Genomic DNA, 24,639 nt, shown 5'->3' with positions numbered 1-24,639 from the left:
GACAGGGATTATAACCCTCCCTTACTCCATCCATAATGAAAAGAAAATGTTTTGCCAATAGTTTCATTTCAAGTAACGACAAAGTTATTGCCAAATAAACAGGGCCATAGCAGGGTGTACAGGTGTGAGTGATGAAGTGGTTAAATATTTTAGAACAGGTCAGGTTAACATAAAAATTCAAAACTCAAAGGCATTTTATGTATGCTTGCTAACCCATCACATTTGCAAGACTATGGCTTCTGCAAAGGGACAGGTCCTTTAAAAGGAGCTTTTTAAGACAAGTTTTTTCACTTGCTCAGTTATTTATTAACTTTAATTTGAGGGCTGAGTAATGTCTAAAGCCTGATCTTTTACTGAAATCAGTTGCAATATGAGGGAAGGTTTGTTAGGGAAGCTGCAGTTAAAAAAAAAATATTCAACTCTATAAGTATCCACAAGACCTCCAACATACAGTCCTTCTCATTATTGCTGAATCATCGAAAAGGTCTTCAACAAATTTGAAAAGAGCTTGATTTCTCTCATCTTTTATGAGGTATTCACAAGTCCATAGAACAGAAGATTACCATGGATGAAATGACAGCCTAAACGTACTGTCAAATCTGTCCGGATAAAACAGGACTTCCTGACAAGATCAAAACAAATATTTAAGCAGGTGGGCACCACTGTAAGGCAAGCCACACAGAAAATCACAAAGTAACCTTTAACTGCCAGAGGAAGCTATACAAGCTCCTTTTATATTTTTTGATTTCTGGGAGATCAACAAAGTACCACAACTTACCAATGAGTTCTACAATGGGGTACTCTGAAAACTACAAGAACAGCAGGCGCCAACAACATACACCAAAACACAGTATTCCTGTTATTCTTTAATCTCTAGGTGTTCAGAAATAAGTCCAAAAAGACCTTAACAGCAGGAACAAAACATAAAAAAAATTCTAAAATGAAACAAACTCAAGCTAAGTTGTAAAGCAGAAGTTTTTTTTTTTTTTTTTTAAGTGCTGACAGGCAGGCTTTTTAAAACTGAAAAGACTGTGTACGAGTTTCTTCGGTCATATATCCTTCTACCTTCTTGACAGCCCTTTCTTCTGCTGTAACTGTACACTGAGCTGGGTAAACGAACCATAATGTGCAAATATGCTGTGCATACATTACAAGTTACTTCTGCTTCAGCTTGGGTATAACAATAAAACTAAATGCTTTTTGTTTTTTAGTTTAAACGTGTGTGATGTGTGAGGACAATGACTCTAAAACAACTACTACTCCCAACAGTGAAGTTTAAAGAAAGAACAGCTTGTCACACAGCAGAATCGAAGGCTCATGGTGAAGGAACTCGCCAGACAGGAATGCCAACTTGTGGGCATATTTGCAGGGGGCTGGCACACGGATGGTCCCAGGCCAGTTCCAGTACATGTGGCATAATTTGAAAGTCAACCTGGGAATTAAAAAATAATAAAAAAAATTACCTGACATACTAGGTTAAAAACAAAATGTCGACAGTTATTTTTGTACATTTTTTTTTACATATTTGTGTAAAAATGCTTCAGCAGACTTTACAAGGGCACCAGCACTGCATTGTGGGATGCCAAAATTGGGCCAGAGTTCAAACTTGAGAATGAAACAGAGGTCTACAAAAAGCATTTCTCAGATTGGGGATCCTCAGGTACACAAAAGATACCTTTCCAACTAATAAAAAGTACTTGCAGTCACTTTGCAGTGTATGCTTGCAAGAGCTGGTGTAAATATTTGAAGTGATTCTGTCATGAAAAAGGTAGGGGGTCCCTGTCATTGCTGGTCCATTTTTTAAAGAGCTACACATGCCTGATTGTGTCTGATGGAAACTTTTGAGTCATAAACCTGAAACAAGTTATAATGAGCATCAGCGTTACTTATCTGTTTCAGGTTAGAAAGCAGTGAAGTCAAAGCATCAACATGTCCAGGGAACTCATATTGTCAAAGGATTGGTCAGCAAGGGAACCATACTATTTCCATGACGCTTTAAGGCCCTTTTCATATGGGACGGACTCTGCTATGGGCAGTCGGATGGAAACACCACCTGTCTATGTCTGACAGCCATCCGATCTGATAAATGGATGGGGAACAGATCCCCATCCATCTGTTTTTAGCGGACTGGATTGGATGTCAGCAGGTGTCAACAGATGCCGATTGGTCTGCCCTTGTGAAAGGGGCCTAATAGTGTGATAACTTCAGTTTAACCACTTCAGCTTCGGAAGATTTACCTCCCTTCCTGACCAGGCCATTATTTGTGATACGGCCCTGCGTTATTTTAACTGACAATTGCGCGGTCGTGCGACACTGTACCCAAATACATTTTTTGTCCTTTTTTCACAGAAATAGAGCTTTCTTTTGGTGGTATTTGATCACCTCTGCGTTTTTATCTTTTGCGCTATAAACAAAAAATGACCATGGGGTAGTGTTTTTTTTTTTTTTTGGTTCAGGGATCCAAGGCTTGCTATGTTTGGGATGATCGAGCGGGGAGGGTGGAATAGGGTTCTATGTGAACTTTCTCCAATGTTTTTTGTTGCCCATGGCAGTTTTTTTTTGCAATTTTGTTTTTTACTCATATTATTTTATTGATCTGACGTTTCATTTTCATATAGTCTCGCACGCTTATACCCTATATATGTTATGGGTGGCACGACCTGCAATGTTTTCCTTATGCTAGGTATCTTTCCTGTGACAGTTACATACCGATTGACTTGATATGTCTAGGTCGTTTAATGGATAGTTTCATGGAATACTAGAAGTTTAAATTCACCTCAAAAACGGTCTCTGGTCTTTTCTGTTTTGAAAAAATATAACCCCCAAATAATTTTGCTTTTATGTCTATTATTGGGGTCTTAAGTAATAATACCCAACAACATACTGAGGAATTAGAAACAGCTATGTTAGCAGCAGAGTCTGATTATGAGCTCCATTTGTTGGACATCACACAAAAACGTATGCTACATAGTGCCTAAAAATCATTTGAGCATGGTAACAAGGCTTTATGCTTACTACTTGACTTGCATCCTGACTGCACAGGGTCGGGTTGGTGACACTCCCAGGGATATTATGGAGACCTTTCTAGACTTTTACAAAGACCTCTGCACTACCACAGCAAACTACTCTGAATCCCAATTAAATGATTACTTGGCACACATCTCTTTCTTCCCTGTCTGCTGATCTTTTTATTGAAGAGATCACCCTGGCCATTTCGCAGTTACAGGTACACAAGACACCGGGCCTAGATGGATTTCCAGCTGAGTGGTATACCAAATTTCAACATCTACTATGTCCATTCTTCTTAATACCTATAACAAGGCCTTAGAAATCTGGACTCTTCCCCTCACTATGCGGGAAGCTCTGATTATCCTATTATTAAAGCCACGTAAAGATCCTCTTAAATGTGACTTATACCGCCTGATTTCTCATATCAACGTGGATGTTAAAATCCTAGCCAAAGTGCTGGCCAACCATCTGAATACTGTTGTTGCGAAACTGGTCAGGAGCGATCAGGGAGGCTTTATACCTGGTAGATCCAAAAGGATGAATAGTCGCAGGCTGTTCCATAATTTACAGTATCACCATGACTGCCCCCCTACTCATGCCATTGTGTCCCTGGATACTTGCAAGGCCTTTGACAGTGTTGAATGGCCCTACCTATTTCAGGTACTGCGGTTATACGGCTGTGCCCCCCGCATTATAGCATAGATAAGACTCACCTTTGGCCCGTATACAAGTTAATTCTTATGTTACTGACGCTTTCCCAATAACCAAGGGCACTAGGCAGGGGTGTCCTGTTACCCCTCCTATTCGCTCAAGCTATGGAGCCTCTTGCTGTGCGTATCCATGGTTCCCCTATAATTAAAGGTCTCCCTATTGACACCATAGACGAACTTGTTTCGCTATACGAGGACGACACCTTATGCCGCGTACACACGAGCGGACTTTCCGGCGGACTAGGTCCGACGGTCTTTCCGAACCAACGGACTTGGCCACACACAATAGGACTAAGTCCGTTCTTAAGTCCATTTAGTTTGAACGTGATGACGTAAACGGGACTAAAAAAACGAAGTTCAATAGCCAGTAGCTAATAGCTTCCCTTGCGTCGTATTTGGTCCACCGGACCAGCACACAGACGAACAGTTTTCCCAATTTTAGTCCGTCGGACTTTGAGTCCGTCGGACAGATTTGAAACATGTTCTATTTCTAGGTCAGTCGGATTTTTATCCCGAAAAGCTATCAGACTAGCCCACACACTATCGGATTGTCCGCCGGACTAATCCCGTCGGACCTAGTTCGCCAGAAAGTCGTCGTGTTTACGCGGCATTAGTTTACCTGGCCGACACCCACGATGCCTTAAAAATTCTCTTGTCAGAAATTAACACCTTTGGTGATTACTCTGGGTTCCGGCTCAACTTGGACAAGTCTAACCTCTTTCCTTTGGATCAAGCTGCGACATCTCTGGTTCACACGGACTCCAGACTGCAAATTGCATTTTCCTTCAAATACCTAAGGGTTATAGTTTAACTACCTCTATCTTCCTATATTGCTAATAACTCGTGCCCCCATTAACGCAACTTAACTTAACTAAGTTACAAACACAAACTAAGCAATGGATGGATTTACCCCTGGACCTTATGGGAAGGGCCAATACCCTTAAAATGACTTATCTACCTAAGCTACTATACATTTTGGCTAATTCCCCCTGCAAAATTCCCAAATCCCTTTTCAAACGTATTGACACAATTTGCACGGTATTCATATGGAATGGCCATCCCCCTAGGGCGGCACTTGAAAAACTACGGCTACCAACACATCTGGAAGGTTTGGCGTTTCCTGACTTTTACCTGCACTATCTGGCATCCCCAGAGAACGCTTGCACCAACTACAGGAGGAGCTATTGCTTCCTCCTCGGAAACCCTCCATAATATTATATATCGAGGCCGTGTTCCAGCTTGCCCGGGCATATCACTGCTATGTACCTATCTTTCCTTATTTCAGTCGGTCATCATCATAATTTCCAAAGATACGTGGTCGACTTCCCCCAATAACCCCTTGTAGTTCAATCCTAACCTGCAGGAACTGTACTCCTTGTCTGACCCACAGCGCTGGTATTCCAAAGAGGTTAAATATCTATGTCACATATATTACACAGGGTTTTAAGGCCTTTTATCAAATGCGCACAGACTTTGACCTACCACGCACGTACCTGTTTTTCAATTACCAACTACGACATGCTGTTAATGCTCTCTGGACAGTCCTATTAGGGTGCCTCCACTGGAGAAAATGTTGAGACATCCAGATCCCACTAAACTTATTTCCATATATTATGCCAACCCCACTACTGACTGTAACCCTAGATTCCGAGCTGCGCAGACTAAGTGGATTTCTCTGGACATTCCTTTTACGGAAGCTGACTGATCTGAATTTAGCGACACATATAAGTCCTCAGTTATATCCTCTAGAGACCGCATTATAAATATTAAGATCTTTCACCATTCCCGCCTTACCCCTGCCAGGCTGTATAGAACAGGGCTGAATGTTTTAGAGGATGTGGTCAAATTGCTGACATTCTACACTGTTTCTGGACCTGTCCAGTGGTTCAAGACTTCTGGGTGGATATAGGTTCCTTTATTTCTTCTGCATTAGGTCTCCCAAACATCTTACACCCCAAGAATTGCCTCCTGGGCATCTTTGGTGATCTGCCAATACCCTACCACGCTAAGAGACTACTCCGCGTCTTGTACTTTTATGCGAAGAAGTCTATTTTATTATCGTGGAAAGGATTGCATTGAGACCCCTCTGGTTGAAATGAATGACTTTATACCCAATATAAGTACATATGCTATATTATTCATTGGTTATGCCAAATACCCTATTGATTTCAATTACTACTTCACATATTCAAAACTTTGCTATTTATACAATTTCTTGTAACTATGCGTATAATAACTACAAGAGATGTGCATAATATTTGTTTATTATTATTTACTGTTTATTATCTGTATGAGTATATTCACTGTCAATGCACTGCACTGGGTAACCAAAGCTTTTTTTTTTGTATGTTAGTTTGTCTTTAAACTCAATAAAAATATATAAAAAAAAATGTTTTATATATAGATATATATAAATATTAGCGTTAACTTTTTACAATGCAAAAGTTAGACTTTTTTCCGGAGTGGCACTTTAAAATAACTCACCAATCTTAGTGTTTGGCGTCTAATATATGTATAAGAAAAGTCTGTTGCCTGCTAGTAGAGGATGGGCTTTTTGTTAAGGCTCTTACCTCTGTAAATGGTCAGGGTTGAGGTTTGCAGTATTCAGCACGCATATATAGTGAGTGGGAACGCCACAACCCTGCCTGACATGATGAGAGAGCAAGTAGAAGTCCACCCTAAGAGAGACAAGAAAGAATAGTAAGGTGATATTCCATAGCTAAGCTACAGCATCTAACAAACATAGCTAAAAGGTAGAATAAAGGAGAGATGCTGACCAATCCCGACTGGTGACAGTGTGGTCCATGATGGTGCCTGGGGTAGGCGTGACAAATTCTCCAGAACTGGAGCAGTACATGTTGGTGCTAATCCTCTTCTGCACTACAATCACAGCCATACGGGGGGAATAATTGTCAAAAGCGCTAAAACAGGTCTGTAGCTGAGGAATCTCGTAATTCTGAACTGTGTTCAACTGTCCATCAGATACCCCATCCCGATATACCACTATCTTCTCTGGCAGAACATGATTTACCTGGATTATCGGTGGGGGAGACAGCCTTTAGCTTCATATAAACAAAATCACAAAGTGTAGTCACAGAACATATAAATGAATACTACATTAAAGACTAATTCTATGTAAACTTATGTTAACACACAAGAATTTTAGGAAATGTGGTCATTCAAGAACGTTACTACACTAGTAAAGAGTCAATCTGACCCCAAGTTTTATTTAAAGCACAAGTACGCTTTTGAGCACCTGTTAACCAAAGGTCCCCGCTTACCCTGCTGAGTAGCCATGTTTATTCCAATCCATACTACTGGTGAGCTGATCCCTGGTTTCTGATGTTGCAGCCATTTCCAATGGTGATGCACTTTGCATATCTGACAAAGTACCATGGACTTATGGAGAGACCGCTTTCTCTAGAGAAGTTAGAGAAGTCTGTAGTACAGTGTCGAACAAAGCTCAACAGGACCAGGAGAGCAATTTTTAAGACTGGTTCACACTACAATGGAATGTGGGAAAAACAGGATATTTTTTTCTACGCACTCATTTCCTTCTCTGAGTTAATTGAAGGACACAACCTGAGACTGTTTTTGACCGTAGTGTTATGATGCCACTGGGCAAAAAACAAAACATAAAACAAAAAAACAAAAACAAAAAACAACCGCCTATGAGCACTCCTAACTGGTAGTCAAACCTCCCATCTGTGACAGGCAGCTCAGTCACAAAACAGTATAAATGAAACAAGATAAATGGGGTGCTGTGTCCTTCAATGGACTCAGGAGAAAGGGATTTTACAGTGATTAGTAAAAAAAAAAAAAAAAAAAATACTGTTTTCTCTTACGTTCATTAAAGGACATGGCCCAGAATTATTTTTGACCCTAGGGACGTCTCAAAGCAGTGCCTCATCAAGGAGTAGGCAACAGGAGAAAAAACAAAGAACTTCAAACCTGCGCTTGCAAAACCTTGCGGTCAAAATGCGCATCCAAGGATGCCCAAACATCAACTTTGTTAAAATTTAGTAATAATATGAACAGACAGCCAAGTAGCCACCTTGCATGAGACAGACGCCTGGTGCCGAAAAAACCAAGAGGCACTAATTGACATGGTGCAGTGCACTGTGACGGGAAAAGGAAGAACCCGACTCTTAATTGCTTAAACCTGGACCACATTCTGTCTATTCTAATGCAAAATAGTGGCAAAGGAAGCCACCAAACCTTTTCACGGAATGTCTGCAATCACAAAAAGGGAGTCCAACCTACCGAAGGAAGCAGCAGATAGATACACACGTACAGCCCGAATCATATCCAAGGAGTGCAGCGCAACCACCTTGGAGCGTGAAGGGTGCGGACACAGGGATAGAAGGATAATGTCCTCATTCAGGTGAAAATCAGACATCACCTTCGTGAGGAAGGAGGGACGCATACAGAGAACTACTTTATTCCTGTGTAAGACTAAATATAGAGAATTACAAGACAAGGCCAGAAGCTCCAACACTCAACGAGCTGAGATGATGCTAATCAAAGAGGAAACATTTTGGGAGAGTGTCACCAAGTGAAGATCCATAATATTCTCAAAATCAGGCTTCTGTAAAGTAGAAAAGAATCTCATGTCGGAATGGAGATCACAATGGAGGAGCCACACGCCTAACCCCTTGAATGACAGTACGAGAATCAAGGAGGGCGTGGCCAAAGAGCGTTGAAAGAAAACAGCAACAGCGGAAAATTGGCCTTTTACACCTTTTTTTAATGCCTTGTTGAAAATAGGCCAAAACCCGAGACACCGCAGATGGAAACCTGCAGCCTTGCATCATGAAATGTAAGCTGTCAAAGCCAGTGATGGTAAAGCAGGGTGAAAGATCAGTGCTTGGGATAAGAGATCTTCAAGCAGAGGCACCAGGGGGCATCCATGACCAGTCGCACCACATGGGCGTACCAGGTTCACGGAGGCCAATCTGGAACCACCAGAAAGAGAGTAATCCCCTTGGCCTCTATCCTTTGCAACAGACATGGGAGAAGCTTGAGTAGTGGGAAGGCATAAATTAGTTGGTAATGGCTGCATAGCACCACCAGAGCGTTTTTACATTTCCCATGGGATCCCTCGTTCTAGCTACAAATCTTTACACCTTCCTGAAGTTCTGAAAACCAAAGAACGTGTGTGGCCTCCAGCACCGCCACCAAGCTTCTCGTTTTGCCTTGGTGATTGACAGAAGACACCCCTGTGGCTTTGTCTGGCTGGCTCCTGACTGGTCATCCAGATGCTCCTTCTATGTGAGCAAGACAAAGTCTTATCTCACATAGCTCCAGGACATTGATGGGCAGCCAAGCTTCCTCCATTGTCCAATGGCCCTAGGCTGAAATCGGACCCATGACCCCTCCTCAGCAGGCTGGCTGGTTTCCGTTGTGGCCACAGTCGATTGAAGAGGGAGAAAGGACTTCCAGGCCACAAGAGAAGATGACTCAAGTCACTAGAGGAAGGACTTGACCAATTAACCCACGCAGATCTGTCTTGTCCATGGAGGCTTGTCCCATTTGGATAAGATTTTCTTCCGCAGTATCTGCATGTGGAACTGAGCACATGGTAACATTTTAAAGGTAGAGACCATGAGACTCAGGACGTGTGCAGAAATGCAGAGAGGACCATCGGCGAGATAGCAGCAACTGAACAGCCATCCAGAATTTGTGAAGAGGAAGAAAGACCCTGCCTCAGACCAAGTCCAGAATCATGCCCTTGCATTCCAGTTGCCTGGTCCAAACCAGAGTGGACTTCTTGAAGTTCCGACTCAGGCCAAACTCCTGCAGCATGCGATTAGTGATCGCTATGTTGTCCAACAGGAACGAGCGACATTCTGCCCCAAGGAGGCGATCCAGGTAATCAACAACAGTAATCTCCTGTTGTCTCAGTAATGACAGGACCGGAGCCAGCACCTTGGTGTACACCCGAGGTGCAGAGGCTAGACTGAAGGGGAAAGCGTCAAATTGGTAATGATCATCTCCTACCATAACACGCAGCAAACACTGGTGCCTGCCACAGATAGGAATGTGTAAATGCGCGTCCTTGATGTCTATGGAGGCCATGAAATCCCCGATGAAAAAAGGCCACCACAGACCGGACTGATTCCATCTTGAACATTTGGCCCCTTCCTTCTTCAGAATGTAAACAGACTGGAGTAAAATCTTTTTGGAGAAGGGACCGGGGCTATCACCCCCTAAAGAAGCAGGTTCTGCACAGCCGTGTAAAGATCCTGTAGCCAAGACAGGGAGAGAGAGATTGGAAGAAAAATGATTTTTTGTAACCTGGCATGATCAGTTCGTGGACCCAGCTGTCGGAGAAATCTACTGGCTTGTGAACCAACGAAGAGGACTCACTTTTCTCCACCCTGGTGTAAACAGGTGGGGGCTAATATTCATGCTGTAGAAGGTTTGTCTGTGGGCTTAGTGGACTTGTGTGGCCTTGAAGGACTTAAAGCCCTTGACGAGAAGTCTGGAGGAAAAAAAAAAGCCACTTAATTCCAGAGAAAGATACCTGCTTGTGCCAGGGATCTTTGCCTTTCCTAGACTGCCAAAGAAAATTACTTTTACCTCACGTAAGGTTCTGAAAAATGTTGTCCAGAGTGGAACCAAAAAGCCACCCACCCTGGAAAGGCAACTCCGTCGGGGCCTTCTTAGAAGTCTGGTACACCAACCAATACTTAAGTCAAAGGACTACAGCCAAGACAAAGAGATACAAAAGTAACAGAGTCGCATCCAGGGGGGCATCAACACCTACTTGAGACCATGGAAGAGTTGGTCCGCTAGCAGATAATCTGGGGAAACCTGCTCATTACCCACACGTAAGAGCCTAGCCCAATCATTGAGATTCTGAGAATCAAAGGCCGTAGCCAGAACAGGCCAAAGGGCCGACCCCGCAATCATGAACATAGAGCATTCGACTGAAAGTCCTCCACTGGAATCATGGTTGCCTTGTTGAACCTAGAGACTGGAGGGAGGATTCATGACAGGGGGAGAGCCCTCGTCTTTAGAAGAGCCTCTTCAAAGGGATAACATATCAAAAAACATTTTGGGACTACCAAAAGCCTTTTCGGACCTTCCCATTCCTTATATATACACTTATCAAAGTAGGTTGACTAAGGAAAAACCCTAGCGGAATGTGACAGCTTGTGGGTACCACAGGAGGCAGCCACTTCCTCAGCAGACCCAGTGGCATCCTCAATTTTCTGGGTTTCACTCGCAGAGGTAATGAGTGCTTTTTCCAGTGCAGCAAGTGGCAGAGTAATCATCATCTGAGGATTCTGGGGCCACGTCCTCTGGGTCTGCAGAGAAGGCTGGACCGGCAGCAGCAGAGACAGTTTCTGTCTTTGAATTATCTGAGGAGGAAGGACTGGGCAGAGCACGCTTTTTATTCGCCTTGCATTCGAGTGCCGCCTCCACCCGGGAAACAAAGCACTGCACGTCCAAGGGTATAGAAGGGCCAGGGGTCCCTGCCAACTCCATATGCATGCATAACCCATGACCCAAAGCGCTGCCAAAACGGCAGCTCCATAGGTTATACTAAGGCAGCTGCAGGCTGGCTGAAGTCCACCTGGCTGGTGCCGTCAGAGACAATGTTCTCAAGTCGCCTCAATGCACTACAGCTGAGAGCCGGAAAATACAGGCAATGGAATCAGACAACCAGGGCCTGGAGTTATGGAGGAGATCCCGCAGGGCCGACCACCCAAGGAGTACCCACAGCCTGCCACCTGGCGGAGTTACTTATTACTCCAGTGTGTAACAGCGGGTATCACTTCTGAGACAGACTGCCTCTGTCTCAGAAGTGATACCCGGTTGGGATGTCAGCCAGGGGGATGTGGTTGGGATGTCAGCCAGGGGAACACTGATACCAACATCAGGTGCCCAGTCATGTGTGTCCCCTCGCAATATGTCTCGCCAGCTGACACGGTCCCAGATGGGGCTCTCGCAGCTGAGCCTGCCCGTAGCTAGGGGTCTACATGCTCTCATTGGCTAAGCTAAGATGACCAGTAGATTATCCAGCCTGTCACCCAGCTTGACTGTTGAGATATTTTTGAGAAAAATACAAAGGAAAAAGAAAAAAAAAAAAAGAAGAGGAAAAAATCCTGGAAGGAGTCCCAACAGGGAAGCAATGCCCTCACTCCTACAATAGGCAGAAAAAAAACAACTGAGCTGCCATCGCAGATGAGGGATTTAACTACCAGTTAGGACTGCCCATAGGTTTAGCTATGTCTTTTTCTTCCTAGTGTCCAATGCCTGAATTGGCTCCATAACCCTACGATCAAGAATAATTCTGGGCTGTGTCCTTCAATGAACACAAGAGAAAGTTGGGCAAGCACTTTTTCAGAAAACACCACAGAAAACTGCATGGTACTGTGGTATTATGTGACTTGCTGGCCACAAACGCACTATTTTTGCAAGATGCTTTGGGGTGCCATGAACAATTCATTGGCACCTGCATGCATCTCGCTAGGGCAGCGTGTTCACCTGTGGTATGGGAAAAGAGCACAAAATGTGCCTTTCCTGCACTGTGTTTTGGTGTGAGCGGGCCCTTATTAAAGTTAGGGCCCCATTAGGATCTGTGCAATCTGGAGAGGTGCATTAATGCACGAGAGTTATGTAGCCTGTTAATGTGCTTTGCATTATAGTAGTATTAAACCCAAAAACAAAAATTAATATAGTGCAGCTTATCAATCCTTAGATGTGGTGGCTGCATTAGTAACATGTTCAGTACAATTTCCAAAAAGGAGATACCCCTGTTGATTTTCAATAAACATATTAGTTTGCAATTCATTATTTCACAAGTTTTTTTAAAACAGAATTCATAAGTGATGATATGCTCACCAACTCCATCAATAAAGCAAATACACAAACATTGTGGTTCAAAGGAGAGGAGGATGTATATAGTGTATCAACTGACACCCGGTATTCGCCAAGGGGAGACACTGAATCGCACATGCGTTATGGAAACAAACTGTAAAAACATTGTTTGTAAATGCTGTTTTTGGATCTATGTTCAGCCGCTGTTGTAGCTGAGTATATATTCAATACGTTCATGTCTTTTCTCAAATAACATGGTTATGATGACCCATATATGGATATTTAACTTCTATGTATAAAGACATTTTTTTTTTTAACTCAACGGTATGTTTACCTCATCCATTAAAGTCCTGCTGCCCCACAGGGGTATCTCCGTTTTTAGAAATTGTACTCTGCTTAAATAGGATGTGGATGTGATCAGTTGTCTCTAGAACTAGCAAATTAATTCTCTAATTCACTATGTATTATATTCAGAAAGGTGGACTTTTTTCCTAACGAAAAATCCCCAATGCTTTCCCATGCAAGTGAATGGCTGTACGTGGCCCAACTGAATAAAAGTTTGTGTGGATGAGGCCAAATTACGAAATATATGTTCAAAATCAGTACACATTACCTTTAGGGGTATGAAATTATTATAATTATCAGAGATAAATGATGGGTTAGCCTGCTAAGTATTCAGGCCTCATGCACACATGGCATAAATGCACCTTTATGTTAGCCTACAGTGGATATAAAAAGTCTACACACCCCTGTAAAAATGTCAGGTTTCTGTAATGTAAAAAAATGAGACAAAGATAAATCATTTCAGAACTTTTTCTACCTTTAATGTGACCTATAAACTGTACAACTCAGTTGAACAACAAATTTAAATCTTTTAGGTGGAGGGAAGTAAAAATTAAAAACTAAAATAATATGGTTGCATAAATATGCACACCCTTAAACCAATACTTTGTTGAAGCACCTTTTTATTTTATTACAGCACTCAGTCCTTTTGGGTATGAATCTATCAGCATGGCACATTTTGACTTGGCAATATTTGCCCACTCTTCTTTGCAAAAAAAACCTCCAAATCTGTCAGATTGCGAGGGCATTTCCTGTGCAAAGCTCTCTTCAGATCACCCCCAGGTCTGGGCTCTGGCTGAGCCAATCCAAAGCTTTAATCTTCTTCTGGTGAAGCCATTCGTTTGTTGATTTTTGGATGCGTGCTTTGGGTCATTGTCATGCTGAAAGATGAATTTCCTCTTCACGGTCAACTTTCTAGCAGAAGCCTGCATTTTTGTACCAATATTGACTGGTATTTGGAACTATTCATAATTCTCTTTACCTTGACTAAGGCCCCTGCTCCAGCTGAAGAAAAACAACCCCAAAGCATGATGCTGCCACCACCATGCTTCATTGTGGGTATGGTGTTCTTTTGGTGTTATGGCCAAAAAGTTCAACCTTGGTTTCATCAGACTATAACACATTTTCCCACTTGAGATGTATTTTTGCAAAATTTAGCCGGGCTTGGATGTTTTTCTTGGTAAGAAAAGGCTTCCGTCTTGCCACTCTACCCCATAGCCCAGACATATGAAGAATACAGGAGATTGTTGTCACATGTACCCCACACAATGAAAACAATATATATAAATATGTAAATACTCGCGCTGAAAGTGAAAACAATAATGATAATCTAATAATCTAGTGATTGCAACTGCTGTACACAAAGTGCTATTCACTTGCCTGAAAAAAATGTATGGGATGTGTGGCACACCTTTAAGTTTGGAGCACTATTGCACTTTAATGGAGCACCCATGCACAATTTATATGGATGTTTTTATAATTTGTTTCACTTATCAATTGGATTCATTTGTGATGTATTGTGAGCGTTGTAATTATATGCATACATGTACCACACAGCCAGTACTTGCCAGATATTCCTGTAGCTCTTTTAATGTTGCTGTAGGCCTTTTGGCAGCCTCCCTGACCAGTTTTCTGCTCATCTTTTCATCAGTTTTGGAGGGACGTCCAGTTCTTGGTAATGTCACCGTTATGCCATATTTTCTCTACTTGACTGTCTTCACTGTATTCCATGGTATATCTAATGCCTTGGAAATTCTTTTGTACCCTTCTCCTGACTGATACCTTTTAACAACGAGATCCCTCTGATGCTTTGGAAGCTCTCTGTGGACCATGGCTTTTACTGTAGGATGCGACTGAGAAAATGTAATGAAAGACTTACTAAAACAGCTGAACTCTATTTGGAGTTAATCAGAGGCACTTTAACCGGTTCCCGACCGGCGCACGCCGATGTACGTCGGCAGAATGGCACAGCTGGGCAAATGGGCGTACCTGTACGTCCACTTGAATTGCCCGCCGTGCCATTGCGTGCGCGCCGCCGGCGGCGCGCCGGCCGGGAGCTCCGTGAGTTCTGCCTAGTGACAAGTGTCACTCGATCTCTGCTCCCTCTCATCGGAGCAGAGATCAGTGACGTCACACATACAGCCCATCCCCCTACAGTTAGTAATCACTCCCTAGGACACACTTAACCCCTCCCCGTCCCCTAGTGGTTAACCCCTTCACTGCCAGTGCCATTTACACAGTAATCAGTGCATTTTTAATTGCACTAATCGCTGTATAAATGACAATGGTCCCAAAAATGTGTCAAAAATGTCCGACATGTCCGCCATAACGTTGCAGTCACAATAAAAATCGCTGATCGCCGCCATTACTAGTAAAAAAAAAATTATTAATAAAAATGCCATAAAACTATCCCCTATATTGTAAACGCTATAACATTTGCGCAAACCAATTATTAAACGCTTATTGCGATTTTTTTTTTTACCAAAAATATGTAGAAGAATACGATCGGCCTAAAAAAAATGTTTTTTTATATATTTTTGGGGGATATTTATTATAGCAAAATGTAAAAAATAATTCGTTTTTTTCAAAATTGTCGCTCTTATTTTGTTTATAGCGCAAAAAATAAAAATCGCAGAGGTGATCAAATACCACTAAAAGAAAGCTCTATTTGTGGGAAAAAAAGGACGTCAATTTTGTTTGGGAGCCACGTCGCATGACCGCGCAATTGTCAGTTAAAACGACGCAGTGCCGAATCTCAAAAAACGCTCTGGTCAGGAAGGGGGTAAAATTTTCGGGGCTGAAGTGGTTAAATGATGGCAGGTGTGTACTGACTCCTATTAAACATAAGTTTGAATGTGATTGCTTAATTCTGAACACAGCTACATCCCCCAGTTATAAGAGGGTGTGCACACTTATGCAACCACATTTTATTTTTACCCCCCCAAAAGTTTTTAGTTTGTTTTTCACTTGAGTTGTACAGTTTATAAGTCACATTGAAGGTGGAAAAAGTTCTGAAATGATTTATCTTATATCTAATTTTTTTACATCACAGAAACCTGACATTTTAACAGGGGTGTGTAGACTTTTCATATCCACTGTATGTGGCCATGCACACATAGGGGTTGATTTACTAAAGGCAAATCCACTATGCACTAAAAGTGCACTTCGAAGTGCAGTCACTGTAGATCTGAGTGGAAGATCTGAAATGAAAAGCTCTGCTGATTTGTATCATTCAATCATGTGCAAGCAAAAATTGTGTTTTTTATATTCCTTGCATGCTCCCCTCAGATCTACAGCGACTGCACTTCCAAGTGCACAGGGGAATTGCCTTTAGTAAATAACCCCCATAGTCATATTAGAAGGAGAATTTAGGGGCTGAAAAAAATGCACCATCAGTGTGTTCAGGAGACAAGCTTTTGGGCACAGAAACTGCTGAACGAGCCTAAATGCTAGGCGCATTTGGTACTTGAACTTTCATTCATTCCAATGACCAGAATAAATATTCTGGTCAACAGAATCAATACACCTAAAAGCGTGCGCAAAACACAGCTTTGGGTGCATTTTTTTAACCAGTTTTCTTTCTGCTAGAATTCTGTAATTTCTAAAACTGTTTATACAAATATTTGGGGGTAATTCTGTAATTACAAATAGTGAGTGTTCTATGACAGATCAAAATACACTGATTTAGAAACAGCATATACCTACCTTAAATTAGTTGCTGGCAGAATTAATCACCTTTAAATATACAACCAAATACTTCCGTAATGTTATAAAAAAGTAAAATAAAAATAGTGTCTCACAAGCAACAGTCTCCCACCTCATGGTACTTTTGCAGGGCTGCAACCAGGCACAGCTTTAAGCCATCTACAATCTCCTGATGTGGAAGTTGGAAGACTACACGGGAGTACCACTGCGTCAGGCAACTGGAAATAAAGGGTGAAGAGTACAGGCTTATACATCAAGTTGCACCTTGGATCTCTACAATTAACAGCTGTCATATAAACCACCCTCCCCTATGTATGAAAAGAAAAGGCAGGAGCTATAAACACCAAACTCCTCATAATATTTACAATCAGAAATCAGTTTTGCAGTCAAGTTGGGCTGTAAAAAAAAAAAAAAAAAAAAAAAACAAGGATCAACCTTCACAAACTTTCAAGATGACTAAGCAACTAATTAACTTTAATCCCGTATAGTACTGTGGAAGGATTTCTCTTCTCCAAGAATCCAGAAACAGCAATTTCAGATGCATTTTGTAGTGCTACCATGGAACTACGATTCAGATATAATTTTGTTTTTTATTCTAATAGTAGCTTAATTATAATATACAATTACTCCAAGAGGGCTCTCTGTCAGTTGAACCCCAGGTAAAATTATTTTTTGTGGGTACCACAGGGAGGGATTAGACCTTTTGTGGGGTTTTTATACCTATATCCCTTTTGGGAAAATTTCCACTCTTTCTCTTCCTATGACGTCTAGCTCCCCCTGGAGTATATTTAAATATTTTCTCTACGGAGAACCTTATAGGATAGCCTCTGACGCTGTCACAAAGTCCTAGTGGATTCAAGAAAAGAATGTAAAGTCAATTAGAGTTGAAAAAAGAAGCTCAGTTAAGAGAAATTGCCTGGGAAGAACTAGGATCCGAAGAGACAGGAACACATCCTCAATAGGGAACACAGACAGCCAATAAACATATCTCTTTCCTACTCAATCCAAAGCAAAGTAATCAATCGAAAGGTAAAAAAGGCTCCGTGTTAGGTTTTTATTTATACAGACATTCAAGTTCATGAAAATGAAACATGATAGTCAATATAGTCAGCTTCAAACAGTTACTTATGAAAAAAATAATTCACTAAAATGAAGAACTCACTGATTTGTGCTCGCCACAAAGCCCGTCACCGAGCGTAGACCTCGACTGGCATCATGGTAGACGTCCATCCCAACAACCATTAGATTTTTCTATTTGAAAAAGGATTCATAAAGAGAATTTATATGAACACTTAGCACAAGCAGCATTCATTCAGTAGAACCTGGTGCCTTCGAAAGGTGTTTCACAAGCGCCTTTTCCAATTTATGGTAAGGAAAAAAAAAAAATCAGCAAACTACCTGAGCATTTCTTTTTTTACAGCCAAATCAGAGGGTATCATGTTATAATAAGTTTTTTTAAACAGGACCTTTCCCCATTTTTTCAGGGTTTATACTGTAATTTACTTGTAATATAAACTTTGAAAACTAACTATAAATGCTGCAGAGGCATGAAGAGAAAACAAGTGTCACTATGTCTGGTCAGATAATGTATAGCGATAAACATGAATTTGAGAATATGCTACTGATATTTCTAGTGACAATTACATCACTTCTCTATGAAATACTCCACACATAGAGCTGCACTTGGTCCGAGTGCAAAAAAACAAAACCAACAAGCGTAAGCCAGCCCAGGATAATTCCTTGCGCTACCAGCATGCTTCAGTTTTGTAGTAAAGCAGGACTGACAGCATGAACATAAAAAAAGAGGGACCCATGTCATTCAATAGGGTCCAAGAGTACAAAAATCCCATGTACCATGCGTTTTGGTGCAGCACAATAATAAAAAAAAAAAAAAAAAAAAAGGGTCATGCACTGCTTTTTGTGTGTAGGGCATCTCAGTGAATGGGCTGCCCTAAACACAAAATTGTGCGAACACACACATGCTATCGTTGCACCTGCATAGATGTGAAAGGAGCTTAAGAATATACACCCTTAGATCGTTTTTATTAGCCAGAACAGCTTCTTATATGTCACCTCTGATTTTGTTTCACTTTATCACTAAAGCTGGACTTTTCCTGACTTTATGGATAAACCCTGAAAACATGATAGAGATCAGACATCACTCACCAGTGGAATGTCCACCCCCCATAGCTCTCCCCCTAGCTTGCAGTTGATCTGCAGTAGGATTTTCTGTGCAATGCTCCTCAGTTTTGCTGGGTTAGAAATGGTTTTTGTGTTCACAACCTGTTAAGAAATGCAAATTCAAAGAATTATTGTTTAAAATTAACCTGTTAGGCTTCATGTACATGGGACTTTTTTACAACCTCTCCTGAACGATTTAACTTGACAGATAGTAACCCATGTTTAAAACGTCAGTTTTGCCGTGTTTGCGTTTAGAAGCGTTTCTAAAAAAAAAAATAAATGTTTTTTTTAAATGGCGAAAAATGCCTATAAACGAAACGCGTCTAAACGAGGGTTACCGCGTTTAGCGCCTGAAACTTCACCGTCTGAACTCATTTTTTTGTACACGTAAGATAACACTGAATGAGTTCAGGGGCAGTTGAAAAAAGTGTCCAACTGCCTCTGAACGTCTGTTTAGCAGCAGTGTACATGGGGCCTTAGGTGAATACTTGTGCAGGGATCTGAATAATCTAAAATTATCATATATGGTGCATGTTTACTTGCTGTGTAAAAGACTAAGTTTATTTTTGCTAGCACCAACTTTTTTTTTCTTCAATCAAGACTCTTCACTACACTATTGCTAAAGCTGGTCTCTGGACTACAAATTTCCAGTGCAGCTGTCCTCACCCTCGCTTTTGGAGTGCAGCACCCGGAGCCTGCTGAATTGGACATTAGATAGCCGCGATCATCCCCTGGGTGGAGTGTCACACATGCTTCATGCTGTCTTTTCTGCCTAACAAGGAAGCTTCTCCTTGCTGATGGTCCTTTGGTCGAGTTTGGTAAACACAGACCATTCAATCCTTGCCAACTATAGTTGTCTGGGATTCATAAGCACCTGAGGCTTTGCCTTGTAACTTCAGACTTACCGCCATGTGGTAGCAACATGTCTGAATCTGGACAACAAAGGGCAAGATAAATAAATTGCATCCTCTTTGGTCTTCTGGATCAAGATGCAATTGACCCAGTTCCTGTCATAGAACATTTTCATTGGTCTTACTCCAACTTGTTCACCATGCCAAAACTCAAAATAAGCAGTTGTGCTTTCTTGCATCTAAAAGCACTATTTCGTCAAGCTCAGGAACATTGCATGGAATCCACCATCTGTCATAGCCTACTTTCATCAGGGAGATTTTCTAGCTTTGGTGAACATAAAAGGACGTGTACCTACATGTCCTAATCTTTACACTGCATCAGTTTTTTCTTACATTTTTCTATGGAACCCCTATGCTACCAGTTTTGCCCTTCCACCTCTTGTCTGCACCTTGGGTGTTCACCAAGCTGCTTGCCCAGTAATAGCCCTGATTTGCTCACATGGCATCCCTACTGTAAGATGAATGACCTCCTGCTGAGGGGGACCGTTGATGACTGCTCTGTAGAACATGGCCTTGTTTGTCCACAAATAACAGTGGTTCAACCTGAATCAGAAATCACCACTGGAACCAACTTCATCTTTTGGATTATCTGGGTCACAGCGCAGGATAGAGTGTTCCTTCTGATCTCAGACTCTTCAGGAGATGTCTGACTCTCCACTCTTGCATGACAGTCTTGTGTTTGATGGTATCCTCCGAGGCAAATCTCGCTTGCCCATTTTCACTCAGTACCTAGATAGACTGATTCATTTGGTGCCAAGAACTGGGCTGGGCAGTTATGATTTTTTTATTTGTTTTGCGGCTTTTAACTTATTTACATTTTTTTTTTTTTAATTCCTTTTATTCATTTTCAATACAAACATACATTCCCCGAAAGTAACACGCCTTATCGGAGTCGACCTTGCAGGGCCTTAATCAAAACTAACATATTACAATCTAAATTCCCGCCCCTCCCTCCCCCCAACCACTATCTCAACCAGCCGCCATAACATTTACAGTTATAGCACTGTGATTCTTATAGTTGAAACATACCCTTACGTTATAACCCTCGGATATCCAATATTCATACTCTTATAGCAGAGAGAACATAAGAATGTTCATCCACAGGGACTACATCTATTTAACAGTTTGTCAGAATATTAGATTTACAACTCTATTAACCACCTAAGTAGACACTGATTCTCTTGGTTAACCCACTGTAGCTGTAGAATCTAGCCAGGCCTGCCATACCTTAGTGAATTTCTTTTCACAGCCTCTATAGATCTGTAGGTTGCTCTATATAGGTGAATGACTGAATTAACCAGTTTTTTCCAGTATGACAGAGTGGGAGCAGCTGTTTTTTCCAGTTTAATAATATAGCTTTTCTACCATAGAATAACCCAATATTTAATAAGGTGCGGTGAGCTAGAGATGGAACAACCTCCTATCTCTGCCAGACATTCTGTAATACTTGACCAGAATATTTGAATTTGTGAGCAACTCCAGAAGATATGCTCTGCGTCAGCTGGGGTGTGAGAGCATCTCCAACATTGGCTACTAGCTGTTGGGTATATGCGTGACAGCCTGGCGGGCATAAAATATACACGGTGAAGAAACTTAAAATTAATTAAACGGTCCCTTGCTGAGACTAAATATTTAAAGGGATGGTCCCACATATCGTCCCAGTCCTCCCCCTGAATGTCTGTAATTTCTATTTCCCACCTTTCCCTACATTTAGTGATCCCCAAGGGTGTTTTTTTGAAGAGAGATTTGTACACTGATGACACAGGCTTGACTAAGTCCTCCTCCGTTAAAAGGTTTTCTAATGCTGATGGCATATATTCAATTCTTTGGCCAGTAAACTGCTCCTGAAAAGCATGTCATAATTGCAGATAGCGAAAGAAAAAGGAATTAGGAAGATCATGCCTGGCCTTCATCTGATCAAATGTACAAAGCTCCCCTCTCTAGTAATGTCATTCAACACCTTAATACCCTTGCATGCCCACAGCATGAGGTCTGGAAGGGAGAAGAAATGCGGGAGTTTTGGGTTCATCCATAATGGAGCCGAAGGAGTAACTCCCGTATAGCTAGGAGACATCAAGGTGGTAGTAATTTCCCATGCCTTAATCGTTGCTTTCATCGATTCTGTCAGGGGCAAACAAGATTTCGGACCCCTGTACAGGGCCATCTTTAAACTTTCGTATGACTCCATTTGTGCTACCTCTACAACTGTAGCGGAGTCACCAGCATCCGCTGTCAGCCATCTTCTGGCGAATACCATCTGTCCAGCCAGATAATATATATGCTAGTCAGGTAGTGCTAGTCCCCCCTGACCCCATGGCTCCTGCGCGGTCACCACGCGGTGATTGTGGTGACCATAGGAAGGACCCTATTATACTGTTTAGTGATTTAAAAAAAACGTTCAAAATCATTCTTTCATGCTGTCGTCTTTTGTTTAAGTCTATTTACTAATGGCAGGAGATTTAGTGACATATAATCCTGAATATTGGTTGTTATTTTAACCCCAAGATAAGTTATTGAGGAGACCCATTGAAGTGGTAATGTATCATCTAGTAGTTTCTTAGCTTCCGTGCCTAACAGTAAAATTGATGACTTGCTCCAGTTTGCCCGCAGACCCGAAAAAGTGGCGAATTTATCCAAAATCGACAAAGCAGCCCTGAGAGACGGGCCTGGATCCCTGAGAAACAAGAGCAAGTCATCAGCATATAGTGCAATGCATTCTTTTATGGTCCCCACCTGAATTGCTTCCACATCCTTAGATTTCCTAAGTGCCCTGGCTATGGGTTCCATCATCAAGGCGAAAAAAAAAGGGGAAAGCGGACACCCCTGTCTGGTGCCTCTTCCTATTGGGAAAAAATCAGAGACCATGGTACCAAGCCTCGGTGCCCCATAAAGTAGTGCGACCCAACGACGGAAACCAGGACCAAACCCCATGGCCTCCAATACTTTGTGCATGTATTGCCAGTCCACAGAATCAAAGGCTTTTTCGATGTCAATAGAGACAATGATTTTAGCTGGAAACTCTGCCTTATCCATCTGTAAATGTGTGAACAATCTCCGTAAGTTCGTATCCATTGACATCCCGGGCATAAAGCCTGTCTGGTCAATATCTACTAGTGTTGCAATAACCCTGGCCAGCCTTGTAGCAAGCACTTTAGCTAGAATCTTAAGGTCCATGTTAAGCAATGCTATAGGGCGATATGAGGAGCACACCTGAGGATCCTTGCTAGGCTTCAGGAGAAGCACCATATATGCTTCCATCATTGAGGTCGACAAGGCGCCATGTTCCCAGCAGTGTGCGTACAGTAAGTTTAGTCTGTGGGCCAGTTGTGATATATATTTCTTATAAAAATCGTCGGGAAAGCCATCTGGACCCGGGGGGGAAAGGCAAGTATGGCTGCCTCAATTTCTAACACAGGGATACTTTTGTCTAGATGAGCAACATCTGTGTCTGTCAGGTTCGGCATTGAAAGACACTGTAGTAGCTCTTCCAACCCTGCCAAATAATAGGACAGAATAGGTGAGTATAGGGATTTGTGGAAGTTTACAAATTCCTCTAGAATTCCCACCAGTTCTGATATCAGAGTCCCTGTACTATTTTTTATTACCGGGATATTAACAGGTATCCTTTGGTCAGCTGTCAGGTTGGCCAACAGCTTGCCATTTTTATCTCCCTCGGCGAAAATATTTTCTGCCCTCCGCCTTGCGGAGGGGCAAGTATGAGCTAGGCCTGTGAAATGTAATTCCACAGACCTTCTACAACCCAGTAAGGATGCGTAATTAGCCTCCGAGGGGGAGTCTGCCTGAATGTGTGCATACTCCTGCTCTTTGGTCAAAAGGATTTCACATTCCTCATTATATTCTTTCCTGATTGCTTTTATTGCTGATATGAATTCACCCCTCAGCACCGCTTTAAAAGTATCCCAGACCATAGGTGGGTCAGCCGTATCCACATTTGTTGCCCAGAATGTATCCATTGCAGCTTGAAGCTGAGTATTTACCTGTTCTTTTTGCAACCAACCCGGGGCCAGTCTCCAACCCCCTTTCCGTCCCCGGAGGGGAAGGTCAGGGTAACTAACAACAGGTTATGGTCAGAGGTCCTCCCACTCAGGTATTCCGACTCATAGAGATTATTATTTAAGATTAAAACATTCCCAAACGCTAAATCTATTCTGGCCGAAGATTTATGGGTGGTAGACTGGTGTGAATATGACACGACTTCCGGGTTTTTCCACCTCCATATTTCAGTTAGACCCGCTACAGATGCCCAGGAGCACAGATCCACCGAAGCTGGCCTATTTGCATTAGACAAATCTAATGTGGGATCCATGATGGCATTAAAGTCACCCATGAGTAACATAGGTGAATGCATGTGTGGTGCCAGAGTCACCAATAGATCATATAACAATTTTACCTGAACAGGTGGGGGTAAGTAAACGTTCACCAATAATATTTTTTGATACGCCACTTCTAATACTAGTGCCACATATCGTCCTCCTGGATCAGTGATCACCTGATGAATTGTACATGCAATTGCCTTACTAATCAATATAGAGGTTCCTCTAGCATACGTGGAATAAGAGGAGTGAAATGACCTCTGTATTCAGGGTTTGCGCAAAGAGAGAATCTTATTTCCCTCCAGGTGGGTTTCCTGGAGGAGAACGATATGTGGCTTCACCTGTTTAAGGTATTGGAATACTGCAGCCCTCTTAAATATATTGTTCAATCCTCTAACATTCCAGGACACTATTTTTATCCTGCTATCCATTATCTCTGCATGACATATCTAACATACGGATCGTCCCTGGTGATAATAGAATAACCGTTAAGTAGAATATACCTGAGAACATGAATACTAAAGGAACACCAGATGCACAATATTCATAGTATGTATGGCTATGGTTAATCCCCCCCTCTGCTGTTATACCAGAAACTGAAAAACTAACAAAAAAACA

General features: G+C 42.0%; 1 protein-coding gene across 1 annotated transcript in view; it reads right to left on the bottom strand.

Annotated features, from left to right (window-relative positions):
* Positions 1-730: 730 nt before the first annotated feature.
* PIWIL2 (piwi like RNA-mediated gene silencing 2) overlaps positions 731-24,639 on the bottom strand; it is a 503,232-nt gene continuing 479,323 nt past the window's right edge. Inside the window, exons 16-21 of the mRNA XM_073622273.1 lie at positions 18,762-18,878; positions 17,758-17,846; positions 16,708-16,813; positions 6,497-6,750; positions 6,290-6,397; positions 731-1,432 (exon numbers count right to left, since the gene is read on the bottom strand). Of these exons, the coding sequence (XP_073478374.1) occupies positions 1,276-1,432; positions 6,290-6,397; positions 6,497-6,750; positions 16,708-16,813; positions 17,758-17,846; positions 18,762-18,878 (831 nt within the window). The 3' untranslated portion in view covers positions 731-1,275. The remainder of the gene's footprint in view (positions 1,433-6,289; positions 6,398-6,496; positions 6,751-16,707; positions 16,814-17,757; positions 17,847-18,761; positions 18,879-24,639) is intronic.

This window comes from Aquarana catesbeiana, linkage group LG03 (assembly GCF_042186555.1).
Source record: "Aquarana catesbeiana isolate 2022-GZ linkage group LG03, ASM4218655v1, whole genome shotgun sequence".
In the NCBI taxonomy this organism is placed as follows: Eukaryota; Metazoa; Chordata; class Amphibia; order Anura; family Ranidae; genus Aquarana; species Aquarana catesbeiana.
This window is presented reverse-complemented; position numbering and strand designations above follow the sequence as displayed.